The following is a 15,836-nucleotide window of genomic DNA, read 5'->3' as shown; positions in this document are numbered from 1 at the left end:
TTATTATCATTATTATTATTATTATCATCATTATTATTATTATTATTATCATTATTATTATTATTATTATTATTATCATCATCATTATTGTTATAGTATAGTAGTAGTAGTAGAGTATAGAAGTAGCAGTAGTAGAGTAAAATCATTATCATCATTATTCGTCTATTTGCGTGGTCATCGCGATACGTGTTGCTATTATAAATATTTTGACGCATAAAAAATATTCTAATTAGTTTTATTTTGTAATTCATAAGATAGATGCTTCACATGGCATGTTGAATAATCACATATTGCACAAGAGAGTCAAAAGTAGAGATCAAATGACGGAGCATGTAGTCAAACCATGGAGCTACAGCTCCATGATCAAACGTAGTCAAACAATAAGGACAGAGAGATAAGACATGCAGTATAGGCTTGAGAAAAGGAGGGAATTAAAAGGGTGCTGTCATTCGGAAATTGTGGCAAGTGTATATTACTCCAGTATATAAATACGTTGATCCCGTTTATGTGTGGTCGCACTGGTCTGCCATCTTAGTTTAGATGCGTCAGGTTAATTTGCTTGAAGAAGAAAGTGGTTGATAGAGGAGACTCCGGTGACACTATAGGAATATAACGCAATAAGGTTTGCGACATGAATATTTTTTTTTGGCAGTTTACTTGTTTTTAAAGGTCTGCACGTGACAAGGAATGAGCTTTAGGCATGATTACAGCTTGCTCTCACGAATGTATAATAGTCTGTGTAGATTAGAGGTAATGGAGCTGCCGCTGGCAAGAACTCAACATTTATTTCACGACTACATTCTCAACAAATAGTAGTTTAGATGAATTAGGCTGAAGTGTCATGTACAGGGACGGAGTTTGTGCAGGAATATTTGCTTTCACTGGGTACCACTCAAAAGGTGTTTTACTTATATTATGTCATACACCTTATGGCTTTGATAGATCGCTTATTATATATATTCCGACAATTTCATTGAATTCAATGACGATTTATTTTCATACACAAACACTATTTGAATTGTCGCCGTGATAACCACCAAAGTGACGAGTTGCATGAAGTTTTACTTGTTGATGTGCGTGGTTACAAGGTATAGAGTTCATTCGACGAAAGTTCAACTCCTATCGTTATCTAGACAGTTTTAGTGAGCTGCTTACATCGTAAGGCCTATACATGCTCGCACTGTAGGCCCAGATAATGTAAATGGTTTAATTATATTCACTGACAAGAAATAAACAATGAGAAGGGAGAACATTTATGGTTTGTGCCGACGATTGCAGCTGAAAAGAGGACTAAAGCAATCAAGTCTGGGCTGAAAACTATTTTTACTTACGAACGTCAAATCTGACAGGTGGTTTTTTTTTTTATTAAACGTCATGAGTAATGTCATGTTTTGGTTATGATGACTACGAATGTCATCAATCAATCCCATTTTTATCATTATTATTATTATTATTATTATTATTATTATTATTATCATTATTATTATTATTATTATTATTATTATTATTATTATCATTATTATTATTATTATTATTATTATTATTATTATTGGCATGAGCTATGATAACAAGAGAGCGGTGGGTGAATAGCTCCAGTAAGGGAGGAAGAGAACTTAAATGACAGATTGATCGATATCATAGAGATAGAGATGGAGAAAAGTTGATTTCTTCTGCAGAATGACCAGAGGCTAGAGTGTACCGGCTGTTGTCCACTCTGCTCTGATGACCAAGAGCGGATAGTGCGGCGCATTGACCGGAAAGGGCACTTGATCTCTGTGGCGTCATAGGATTAACAGCCCGGAGAGATGGGGAGCGTTTACAGGTGTTTCGATCCAAACTGAAACATATTATAACAGACACGAAACACCTTCGGAGAGAGTGCCCGTAATAATTGGCTGTGTATAAAGCGGATATTCTAATCATGATAGTGGCTACTAATTAGCCTTGTACGTTGGCAATCATTAAACATCTGCTGACAACGAGACGCAAACTTCTCGGGCTTCTAGCAATGCGTGCCTGACCGTTGTAATTTAATACATGATCTATATAATGGGCATTATTATCGTACTTGAAAAGCTGAAGTGTATGTGGTTTGGTGTGTGTGTGTGTGTGAGAGTGTGTGTGTGTGTGTGTGTGTGTGTGTGTGTGTGTGTGTGTGTGTGTGTGTGTTTGGTCACATAAAACAGGAATATCGTTAGATCCTTCATGATTCTCTGTCTTTTTATCTCTATGCAAGTCCTAGACAAGGGAGGAGAAGTCAGGAAATACTTCGAAGTATATAGAATATTACTTTCTTTCGAAATTCATATGGCAATGATAATTTCTTTTCCTGGTTGTATACCGTAAAGCTCCTTCTACATGCGGGGTATAGTGTACAACTACACAAACATTAATAACTGATTAGCATTATAACATAATTCCTACCTTTAAGCCATAGTTTTCGTATAAAGTTCAAAGAAGGTTTCAGTAATGGAGTTCCAACTTAAAAATAACTGTTCAATCGCCATGAATGATGGTGTGAAAGTTGGAGGCGGTAACACACGCTATGTTCTGAGTGCCATCGCGCCTCTTGATTGTTTGTGCGATTAGTCACATTTTGAAGGCCATGTTTTTAACTATAGCTGCCAATGTCAACGATCAACAACACGGCAAAAGGGGAAAGATAACCGCCTTCATTTGCATATCAGTGTGGGATCTTTAACAGAAATAGATTAAAAGTTATCACCATCTTTAATTAGATCCTTATAAGCACAGGCGCTTACATGCTACTTCCATATTATAATGGTATCTAATGTGCACGGGCATCGAACAACACCTTTCTGTGTATATAGAGAGATCAAAACGACCATAAGTAATCACTAGTATGGGATTCGGATTATTCTTTAGATTGTTTTGTAGAATACCTAAAAAATCACACGACAGCTGTGTTTGAAGACACACTACGAAGTGTGATACAATTATATAAGTAGGGCTACAAAAATGAGCTGAGATCATTAACACACACACACACACACACACTTTGTTTTATGATATCCTTTATTTGAATTTCATTCAATATCAAGTCCATGTTAACAATGAAATTAATATGAACAAAAATAAGCGGCTGTATTCTTCTCTCTTGTACTGCTAAATCATTTTTTTTTTTACATACAGTACAATATATTTTGTGAGTGTGCTTTTTTTTTTGCAAATCATACTGATACCATGTATAAGAAAAAAAAACACACATACATTTATACATTATTATATATTGAACAAAACTCAAGTTAATGCTGTTAATATCAACTGTTTATTTTGACTCACATATTTCAGGCGATTTTCGGGCGACTCGCCCTTTCTCAAGTGTAAACACTTGAGAAAGGGCGAGTCACCCGAAAATTTGTGTCAAAATAAACTGTTGGTATATTGAGAGCATGAACTTGAATTCTGTTCTATTTTTGATGTTATGGCACCAACAAGTGGGCTACTTACTCGCTCGCTCTCTCTCCCTCTCTTTCTCTCTCTCTCTCTCTCTCTCTCTCTCTCTCTCTATATATATATATATATATATATATATATATAAACATGTTGAGAATTCACGTATTGGCTCCACGAAGAAATGAAGAAACAAACTGGTAATGCATTTTTTTGCCAATAAAGAATGAGTTTATTCGACTAGAATTTTCAGCGGCCTCCGCCTTTTTCAGGAGTCTTGACAATCGAGTCCATGTTGTCAAGACTCCTGAAGAAGGCGGAGGCCGCTGAAAATTCGAGTCGAATAAACTCATTCTTTATTGGCCAAAAATGCATTACCAGTTTATTTCTTCATTTATATATATATACATATGTATATATATATATATATATATATATATATATATATATAGGCCTATGTATACTTCTCATGTCATCTGGTATTGGCCATGGGCTGCCCCCCCCCCCACCCGTACCCCTCCCTCCACACACACACACACGCACAAACACACAAACACGCACACGCACCCAAATTATGACTCAAAGAAAGAAAAATATTATTTGATAAGAGGGAGAAAAGTATTTTCCAAACCAATTGAAACTCAGGATGGGGGGGGGGGGGGGGGGGGAGGGGTTCTGCCCATATCAGATCCCCCCCCCCCCCCGTCGTTGCTCCTTGACCCAACTAGGAGCAGTAAAGCCGTCTCTGAGCTCTCCCCGTTCATCCCTCCCCATCCCCCCCCCCCCCACACACACACATGAACAAGCGTTCAACGGCGTTTGTATTCCTAGTTAACAGTCCTGTGCGTTACAGTATCATTTTAACGTAAACCTTGGTTTGTGTATCTCGTCGGCTCAGGGCCAAGCAATAATTTATGCTGTTCAACATCGTGTCATTCACTACTTCCGTTTTATCGTTTCGGTTCATGGAAACTACCATCATCACTTACATTTGATGGTACATGAAGACGAATGAAAACTAACGATTTATGTATCCCACTGTATAAAAATTCAGCTATTATTACTTTTTGTTTCAGTTATGAGGACCCTGAGAGGTGAAGGATTACGCCCCACCCCTGCCGCTAGGGAAATATGGCGTCAACCCGCAGTGAATAAAGATTCTGCGATCGATTTTTGGATAACGTCAACAGCGGTGCGCGTTGTCGAGTTTAGTAGCATACAGACTCCAGGCGAAATTTTTGATCATTTTACCCAAGGAATGTAACGTACATCCAAGAGCAATAACGCGTGATATGCCCATGCTACTGTACTGACTTTTTTTTTGGCATGTATTAGCAATAGTCCGCTTCGCCCTTGGCTCTTCCCACCCAACTGAATTTAACAGACTGGTAACCTTTCAACTCGTAACGATCCTTGTCTCTTAAATGCATTGGTGCATGTTAGAAACTTTGTACGGGATTGGGATTGCTTACCACTCCACTTCTAGCCTTTGGCGCACTTAATGCACCCTGTCAACGTCGAATTGGCGAAGAACTTATATTGCGTGGAAGGATGCATGTCTTATCCAGGGCTTAGTGTTAGGTGAGACCACCTGTGCGGCGTGTTACGGCAGCTAACTACCCTCTCTTACATGCTCGATGAATTCTCAGTTTCTTTCGTGCGCTGATGGAAAAAATCTAATTCGTCGTAAGAAAATAACAAACATTGCTTACGTCAATGGGGCTTTAGGCATGTCATTTTTCATCAATAGAAACTAAGTTTGAAGTGACATCTGACCGTGAGTGAAAGGTTGATAACAAAGACTAGGACAAGACTGCTGCCAAAAATGTTGAACACGCAGTAATACTTCTATAAAATACGAGTCGATTCAAAACGTAGCTATAACACAGTTCTCAAAACACAGTTCTCAGAATGGCTTAGTATTTATCTTCCATATTTGGAACTTGCTTGCACCGCGCATCGAAAGGGTCTACCGTAAACTTTTCCCCCTGACGTGATTTGCCAGGACATCGAGTTGATCTGGAACATTTTGAGATAAACTTTGAAATAATGTCGATTGACTTTTATACCTGAAGAGCGATCCCCCTTCAGTAGTGGGTAGGTATGACATAAAAATCATGATTGTACATGCCCCCCAGTCGTCATATTTTCCAACGAGCTGCATATGATTTACTCTTCCATGTGTTATCGATAGATGCTGCTATGGCCCGATTTGTCGATTACCGATAATCGATTATGAAACATTACCTAAGATATCTCAGATTGTATTACTGTCGGCGTACCATTTTGGCTAATATTTCTTATTTTTGTCGTTACCCAAGTGAAATCGTGTTGTCACAGCCGTGGTTTAAACATTTCATGCATATGTGCATATGTATCTTTTGTAGAGCAAAAATCGGCAATGACATGTGAAGCTAAAGGGAAGTATACATCGTTGTTCACCTTTTCGAAACAGCTCAAGTGAACCCGCGTGTCAATGAGCTTTACATCTGCGAGGTGAACGCTAAGACGACGCTAATTAGGCAAATAATAGTGTTCTGTACATGCGTGAGACAGCTGTTTCCATTGTTCGACCCGGGGAGGCTGCGTCGTCTTTAATAGCACTTACGTCGCAGATCTACAGCTCGCTATTATCATCTTTTGCTACGTAATCATTTCCGATCTACCACAGATAGCTTTCGCGTGCTTTGTGATGTATGATACGAAATACCTCGTTACGTAAGAAAAAGTAACTTGCACCCGGAAACATTCAATTATTTATGAACCTGAAATAATCGTGTGTTTGTTTTTTGTTTCCTTTTCACAGAGTGTCACGACAGCTGGTTCATTAACTTGTATTTAACCTCCTGTATCACTTTTAGAACAGGTGATTCAACCCCAGTTATCGCGAGGAGAATTATAGCAAATAGCTGATGTACCTGCAACATCGGAATGGATTCACACGCTTCCGGTAGATGAATAATATTTGAACGTTGTAGAATCAGAATATGATTATAGATAAATTACATAATATTGTGCAAATATTACCCACAATTTCAAGAGGTGGTATCTTTGACAACCCTCCACTATGTCCGGCATAGATCAAGCAAGTACACAGTGGCGTCAAGGGATAAAGAGGGAAAACAAGAGCACAAACAAACAAACAAACAAACAAACAAACAAACGCTGCATGCGACCAATGGAAACAAAGCGTCTGGGTGGAGTTGTCAGGTAAAACATCCAAGACTGCATATATCTTAATTCTCATAATTATATACGTGAGCGCATCTCTTGAGAATCCGCCAAACAGGTGGTTTTTCACCTATCACTGCCTGAAAGTATTAGGCAATTGCGTTGCCGATATGAGGAAGAGCCTTTTCGAGTTGATGGATCTATAGCTCTATATGCAGGATGTAAAGCGAGACAATTAACATCAGAGACAGGACAAACCATTACAGAAATATCGTCTGCTGTAATTAGGCTGAGAGCGATAATCGTTGACGAGAGCAGATTCTCACAAGTATATGTAGTGATCATTGCTAATTTGTCAGCATGCTTGTACAACGATACTGTGGCTTGACGATTTTGATTTTTCATTCCATTTATTTCATTTTCAAGAAACAAAAATACAACGGCAGTAAGACCTTTAGATATACATAATTACGCAAAATCATTACAGCATTGTAATAAGAGAAAATACTGTGTAGGCCCCCTAATAAGTGAAGGCATTGAAGTCTTACCTGCATGACACAACAGTCAATATTTGTTTAAGGGCCGGGACGATTAGACACTTTGTGAGGAAAGCAACAGTTTGCTTGGATGTATCAACTTCAAGTGATCACATGCATACCACGATGACTAGGGCACTCAATGAGTTGCTCACGCAACATGTGTGAACTAAAATAATGCCTGCATTGAAGATTGCTGCTCTTGATATGCATGTCTTGCATGGAACGTAGCTGTAATATACATGAACAATGGATACAAGTGACGTCATAATGCAAAGTGCACTATTGAACCTTACGTTTTTATGACGCATCTGTCAACTATAATCATAAGAAGACATCTAATACTCAACATAAACAAAGAATTCCTTTAGATCTGCCACGACGTGATAGAACTTTGGCACAGAGAATTGAACAGTCACGTGGTGTACCCGCATGTATCACCTGATAGTTTGTTCAACAGGTGGGGTGGCAAATGACACGGGGAGCTACCAAGGAACAACTGTTAAGTTAAAGAGCCAAGTGCCGCTTCCAAATTTCACACCGTAAGAATCTGTCCAAGTGGTGTCTTAAACAATTAAGAAAGTTACTTAACTGTCCTAAAGTAAAAAGTGTTGTAACTTAGAAGGGAAGTGGGGAAGCTATCAAAAGTATATCCGATAGTGTATATATTCGCACGCGGTTGAAAAGGGGTGTCATGAAAAAACTGGAAAAAACACATGTCGTTTCGTGTTAAACTTTAACACGTTGAAGGAGCACGTTGTCGTGACACTGCCCAAAAATAGAGAATTCTTTGATAATACCCTATGGGAGTTGATTTCATACTACACATTCATAGTTTTCAATATATCTGTACATTTTCGTTCAGTCCTAATATATTTATATCTTGACAGAAATCCAGTTCTTTCTTCACTGCTCCTCACACACACACACACACACACACACACACACAAACATACACTGTTTAAATCATTTTTTGCAACAGATTTATTATCATTTTTTTAAGGATTGATTCTTAATTTGTTTATCAACGCATAATTGCGAACCAAGTATAACACAATATGACAACATACGAGGACAATTGGTAGCATGAAATATACTTTGATAATGGCCCTAGTGTACAAGGCAATGCATTCATCTCGTTTTAGAAAGTGAGAAAGTCTGCCCCCAATTTTAACCTGGTGCAGGCTTCGAAACTCAGAAGGGGGAAGTGAAAGGGGGAAGGGGCAGGAAAGCAACAGGTAGTTTGAGACTACAAACCTGATTTATTTTGACTGGCATCACTTAAGGCATGTAAGCGGAGTGGCAGCATATAGGATCTTGAGAAGAAAGAACAAAAATCCTCGTTGCCCTTTTGAACGTTATGCGTCATCGGCTCAGCAACTCACACATACACTCTTAAAACTGCAAGACGGCGAAATGGTGATTAGATGTGACTAGATTTTTCATAAACTTAGCAGGACACTTGGGATGGAAACCCTTGAGTAGGCTTCGCACAAGACAAAAAAAAAATGACACAGCCTTATAGCCAATGTAGAGAAATAAATCTATAGAGACGGAGAGGAAGTAAGAGTTGAAAGAAAGTTCAGTCCATGAAAACCAAGAAAATCTATAACACCACTAGCAAAGAACGCTTTCTTCGCCAAATGAAACTGAATGACGTTTTTATCAACGAAAATTGCAGTTGTCAGTGATCAATTCCATGTCAGTCTAATGAAGAAAAGAGAATAATTAGCTGTGATGATAAATGCAAGACATTCAAAAGATTTTAAGATGGTTTTGGTTAATGGGAATGCGTGGATTGGAATGATGGCAACAATGATCACCTCAAAATATATTCCAAATTTGAATGCAGGGTGGTCATCAGTTATTGATTACGTATAGAAGTTATGGCTTTCTCCTCGATTCTCCAGGTCTGACGAACTTGTATAGATGACATGCCTAATAGGCAAAGTGGGAAAGTGTGGATAGGGACTGCAGGTTCCTGACCCGTGGTATACCAGCTCTTATGATATTAGTGTCTAAGATTGATGTAGAGTGTGAGAATCACAGTGTGAATGGTTGACTAGATGATCAGGGTTTTGTGCTAGAGACTAGGTAGGGAAGAGAAAAACATGGCGCCCAGCGTGTCGATGACATGGTCTGAGCCGAAAATAGAGCTACACTATACTATCAGGTGTAGTGGTGTAACACTACGAGAGAGGTAGAGAGAAAATTAGAGATGGAATGGAGAGAGGGAAAGTGAGGGAGGGGGGGGGGGGGGAAGAGCTCCATGGTCGAAGGTACCACTCCTTAACGTAACCTTCGTGCAGGCGTGCGCCATTGCAGTGCGTTTATTGCAGACGGAAGGAACCACGGGAGACCATTATTCCCGAAAGAGTTGAAGGTTATTCTCGCCCCTCTGATGCACACGAAGATCATTATGCCCGATATAATTAGAACGAGAGCAAAGCGGTGCCACTTATAACCGACAGACTTAACTCCCTCCCTCTCTCTCTCCCCCGTCCCCCTCTTTCTCCGCGGTAGATCTCTCGAGCTGGTTTGGAGCGTGCGTTGGCCTTCTCGTAACCTTAACATATCTAATCACACTTATTTTGGATACTCTATCAAGAATGTTCACATTTTTACAAATAATTTCTGGTATATTTTCAAATTCCCTGGAACAAACTGAACTAGATTGATTGGTTGTTAGTTTCTAGAAGATTACCGTGCATGACATTGTCAATGATTATTATTACTACCCGCTCTTTCCTAAGAGGGGAAAGTGCATGGTGAAAATAGGCTCTGCTATGTAAAGGCTGCTAAACATAAGACGAAAAATTGAGGTTCCGAGAAAAGGAATGTCATAAATCTAGACATATGTCATGAAATAAAGACAACTGTCTGGAGAAGGCAATAATCATCAAATCCAAAGTAGCAGATTCCATAGGTGTCGTGGGTGAAAAGTAACTATTGTATTTTCTATAGTACAACAAGACCTACAATGTATATTGATATGTACACACCTTTAACAGACAACTCACAAAATAATGTGGCAGAACCTTTCACAATTACAAGTCTGTTTGTTTCTTTTCATAAATACATATCAAAGAACTCAGTGTCAATGGCAGAAATCGCTGCCTTGCTTTACGACATTACCAGCATATTTTGTTTCTGCCTTTACCATAATGATATAACATTTATTTGTATCTTTGTGGATAATTTTCCTGTGTCTTTATTACATGTTATTATGTTCATCGCATTGTTGTACTGATTTCCTGACATCTGTATATACGAACATTTCATTGTATTCCTTATTATTTGTTTGTTGGAAATGAAATAAATCAACTTGAACCTGAACGATATAAGTGCTCAATACTATACTAACGGTACAGTCATAAAAAAAAGGTTATTGGTCATGTTTCTCTTCTTTCAAAATGTAACGTATGTTCACCCGTAACAAAAGTATTAAGGCGTGAGCTTTTAGAAATTGGTTATACTGTATTATTATCATCATTGTGTAAGTAAGCAAGTGTATCGCGCGTCAATAACCCAGGGAATTCCTTTCTATGTTTGTCTGCAATCATTTCTCCAGAAGCTTAAAAACAACAGAATGAGGAGTAAAAACAACTAGAATACTGAATAATCTTTTTAACCTGTGATTACGGGTAATTTAAAGAGGTCATTTCAAAATCTTCCAAACTTCTCAAATTTTCCACACTTTGTTTACCCATGGAAATTTCAAGCTCATCATAACAACACTGTACATGTACACACAACCTGTATCACAATATTGTGATGTTTTCGATATCATTAATTAAAACAGCTACAAATGACGCAAATAATTTCGTTGGAAAATGTTACAAAAAACTGTCTGATGCAAAGCAACGTCTAATTTAAGGCCTGGTGTAGACTGTTTCATCTCGTTTGGGCCTTAATTTTTCTCATTAGTGAGTAATCTTAGCATCAGTGACAAATAGACACGTTGAAATCATTAGCCCTTCGTTATCCGCTTGTGGGATATCGACGGTCCTAGGTTAGGTTGCAACCTCGAAAATGTCACAGGGGGATTCTGCCTACATGTCTAGACCAATCTACAAAATGAACAGAACTCCCCCGGGTTTCTCACCACAGCGGCAACCTTTGGTTAGTGTCAAGTCAGACTATAATACACAGAGGGACTGACCGTCCTCATCAACTTTCAAGACGATGTAATTAGCTAGGTCCCTTGATTATTTCTCTGTATATTATGATGAGTGGCCTTTCGTGTAATTTTTTTTCTTATTGCTGTTTCTATTGTTGGTATGCGATGTCTTATCTGAATTAATTTTTGCTTCTGTAACGGGTGATTTGGAACATCCAATGACGAGGTGCTGTTGTGGACTCACCTGGGAGTACGGCTTGGAACGACCTGTGGCTTTGTGCAATCCCTGGCTGATCCCCCTACAGTCAGCTGCCTGTCGTAGACCTTTCCTCTGCCTCGCTGGCGAAACGGGGAAGTTGACCGGGTAGCAAACACAGCTTCCTGCAGGAGATAGCACGTATAAATCCACAGGAGAAATAGCCACCTCACCGACCACTCCGGATTAGCAAAGCTTTGGTTGCGAGTTCTCGCCATGGCAACGAAATCAAGAGAACAAATGTTGAGGGCTTGGAAGAATTTCGATATATTCCTCTTGGCTATAGTATCATCACATTATGTGATAAGAACTAAGGATACGAAATCCGTAAAAAGCTGTAAACAACCCCTTTGTTTCCTTTGTAGTAATACCTCCGTTTCGGCAATGGTTGCAAGTAATATGTTGTTGAAGCAGACGACAGGTGCGTACCGATGTACCTCTCTTTGTTTGAAGCGCGCGTGTTGAATCTTTACCCTGGTACTTTATGGCTATCCTATCCATTCCACGAAACATTTATGGGCCCTGGAGAAAGCTTCGCAAGACTGAAGACATGACATCTTGCTCGGAAATTCTTATTTCTATCACAGACAATCGTATGTAAGATTCTGGCTGTCCGTTCCAAGATCAACTGAGTAGCACGACGGTCATTAAGGTACTTTCCTGTGGAAACTTGCTGGTGTTTGGAGCGATCCGCGGTTTAGGTCTATTCCGAATATTCTCTTGCAGTAAACGAAGGGCTCAATTCGCTGTCCCCAACTGGCTAGTCATCGTTGCTGCATTCGAACGCGTACAAGCTGGTTGAGTGATCCTGAGTCATCGCATGTCAACTTCCGTCTCTGCTGGATGAGCGCGTCACACACTTTTTCGTTTTGCGCCCGCATTGGGGGAATACAAATCACCGACTGTTACAAAAATGGATCGATACTCTGACGGACGATTTATCGGGCGATCAAGATGAAAAGGTCAGAATTAATGCTCTAAATTCCTCAAGGCTGATCTTGGAGAGTGTGTATTTCACTGGTTGAGAAAAGTTAGAGATGAAAATATTTTCTCCTGAATCAATAATCCAGCTGGGACTTAACAAATTTGTTTCTTTAGATGATTTTTCCCTTAACAGAAGTCAGCCTCTAGAGTATACAGATAAAAAACACGAGTTGATACATGATTATTACTTTCTATGACTTTAAGGGTCATCCCTCTCCAGAGTTTAAAATGACGATGCACTTCTTAAAGTGGTTTTAATATGATCCGCAGATGCATTCATTTTGATAAAATGGGGCTTGAATAATTTCATATTCTACAGTATATCTTTCGGGGGAAAGGAAGTGCACTTTATACGTTGTATGCTTTCCTCCCATTAAACTTGATGTGACATGACTACTTGCTTTTTAACAAAATGTGTTCTACAAAGAATTCATCAGACATTTTTGTAATTGTATAAACTTGCAGTAACAAGTTCTCTCTCTCTCTCTTAAAAAAAAAGAATATATATATATACATATATATATATATATATATATATATATATATATATATATATAACCTGACCTATTATTCGTATCGGGCATGCGCGGTACAATGACATAGAACAAATTAGACAAAGCAAGAAATATAAATACAGAACTTTTTTTCCCCCTCAGCGTATGCAGGTAAAAATTCTAACATATATAACATTCACCAGCATCCTCATTAGAGTCCCATTTCTAATTGGATCTAGCGCCTCTGTAGGCCTATATGATATTTATAAAAAATCATAGAATTATGGCAAAGTCAATAAGTCGGAAACAGGGTAGAACAAAATCATACAAACAAATATAACAGACTCACCACACACATGCACGCATGCACATATACGCGCAAACGCATTACGAGCCACCCGATTCATGGGATATAGTCTTATGTTTAACTTTGTTCTTTTGTTTCTTTCACTTTGTCCTGTACGATGATATTGAAGAGTTTTAAGGTGCAGAGTCTGGGTAATAGATATTTGGAATGATCAATAGATAAAAAACTGTTATTCATTACATTGGAGTTTATTTCACCGTTTTCATTTACTTCTGTCCGCTCCCACCCCAATAAACAGTAGTGGATGCAGTTCCATCACTTTCAACAGATTGAAAACATTAAAGGCCTGATAAAATCTCAATCTGTCCTTCATTACCGAAGATTTGATATTTTGATAAATGCAACAGGGATTTTACGCTGACAACACTTAGAACTCTCCCACACTGATTTGGACTTTATTTTGTGTGATATTTGTTACCATTTTCTGTGAGAATTTTTAGTCCAAACCACACCCTTGTCGTCACTTTGTTGATCTTATCTAGATGAAAAAGATAACAAAATGGGGACGTGATATAACGGAGTACCTAGAGATGGTTATTTTTACGCGTTAATAATTGTCAGTGATTATAGAAATCGCTAAATTTAATTCGTCTTACTTTTAACGTTTCATTTTCTTGTTTTGGAATAGATGTCTACATGGTCAGTGCTTCTTCTAAGGTTGGAGTTGCAGGAGTAAATTTGAAGGGATTAGCATTTTATTAGAAAGAAGTGATTATCTGAATGAACGCCCGCGTTCACTCCGCGATTTCTCACATTCCTTCTTCCGTCTTACACAAATGAATTGAGGTCTCCCTAGTTCAAGACATGATATATTAAGATAATCAAAAACGGGAATGGAAGTGACTTTCTTAAGATAGCTTAACGCCCACCATGAATATTAATGTTGTTATAGGAGGAGACACAATTAGACATACTGAGGTTTGTTTGCTTGTTTGTTTTGATTTTTTTGACGATCAAGCAAAATCTCGCTTCTTCAATTACAGACCCAATGGACACATGGCAGAGAATTGAGAATATATTTTGCTTGCATTCGGGAGAAGAAAATAATATGAATGTTCCCAAAATTTTTAAATGGCTGCATTCCCCGTTTCGAAGGAAGGGAAAACTAATCATGATGAAATCCATATGAATTCTATACTTTTGCAGATTAGGCTCTATGTATACTGCCATCAAAATATCGTGCGTCAAAATGTAGATCAAACCGCTTCCTGGTTTGATTACAAGAAGTCAAGGAAAACGTCATAATTCCTTTCCTATTCTTGCATATCATCGATCGGGCTGTTTCATTAGGTCTTGAAGTCGCCAGAAAAGAGGGTTATTTTAATTTATCACGTGAATGTTACGTCACTAATGGCTAGCAACCTCAGCGATCACAGGTCCTCGGGAATATGATTTTACTGGACATATTTCTAGAAATGATAGCCAAGAACTTTCAGATGTGCACACACACACACACACACAAACCACACGCAGACAGATACACACACATACACGAAAACATCCAGACAATGATATATAGATATATAACTACACAGACCCAGACACACAGACAGATAGACAGACTCACACACACACACACACACACACACACACACACACACATATATATATATATATATATATATATATATATATATATATATATATATATACATACATACACACGAAAGCCCAATACAGGCAAACATACAATTAAAAACACGAACACACAATTTTCGGTTCCTTGCGGGCAAAATCGGACAGACTAACCACAAGTCAGCGCATATCACTCACTACATTTATGAGCTGTAACTTGAATATTCATCTTTAATTTCTAAAATATGGGTTACATCGTTTTATGTGATGGAAACAATAAAATTTCAATTTATGTTCAGAATGATGTTGCTGTGAAAGAGCTCGTCGCGCCAAGTATATTTTGACATAATTGCTTCGCATAAAATCTGTATCATGTTTTCGTGGAAAGCCTATCAAATATCTTTCACGAGGCTTTCTGAATAATGACTGATTGACATAAGAATAAAGTAAACTTCGGGCTTGTGGTAAGGCCATAATGCCTGATACGCATCAGTTGCCGAGAAAAATAAAAATCGACTGTCCGTGAACAGTCTGAACTCGCTAATGTCGCGGAATTATTGGCGATCTCGAAAGCGTATCAAATTCATGAAGGGTTGGGATCATGGTATGATCATGAACACTATCTAACGCATTATGATTTATAAGACAAACAAGATTACTCGTGTAAAAACTTCCGTCCTTCACGACACAAGTGACGTGAAAGGAGTCTCCCAAAGGCCAATGTACCCCCCCCCCAACAAACCTTGTACCTACTTTTAGTTTATCGGAAACTCAAACTTACTTGAGGACTGTAACAACCGTTAATGCTCTTGACGCAATTCCCACAAAGGAAAAAGTTAGGAAATCTTACAGCACCTCGGATTGTTTTTTTTTCTTGAAGAAACAGTGATCGGTCTTCCATTATTGCTTTATTCGTCAA

The 15,836-nt window shown here is 38.5% G+C and overlaps 1 protein-coding gene across 1 annotated transcript in view; it reads right to left on the bottom strand.

The window, feature by feature from the left end:
* The window catches only part of LOC139730835 (uncharacterized), a 55,852-nt gene extending 44,137 nt beyond the window's left edge, over positions 1-11,715 (bottom strand). The window contains exon 1 of the mRNA XM_071641708.1: positions 11,486-11,715. Coding sequence (XP_071497809.1) covers positions 11,486-11,715 — 230 coding nt within the window. The remainder of the gene's footprint in view (positions 1-11,485) is intronic.
* Positions 11,716-15,836: the final 4,121 nt, after the last annotated feature.

Source organism: Diadema antillarum, unplaced genomic scaffold (genome assembly GCF_040938485.1).
Source record: "Diadema antillarum isolate AM-2024a unplaced genomic scaffold, OU_Dant_1.0 seq00000338_RagTag, whole genome shotgun sequence".
In the NCBI taxonomy this organism is placed as follows: Eukaryota; Metazoa; Echinodermata; class Echinoidea; order Diadematoida; family Diadematidae; genus Diadema; species Diadema antillarum.
This window is presented reverse-complemented; position numbering and strand designations above follow the sequence as displayed.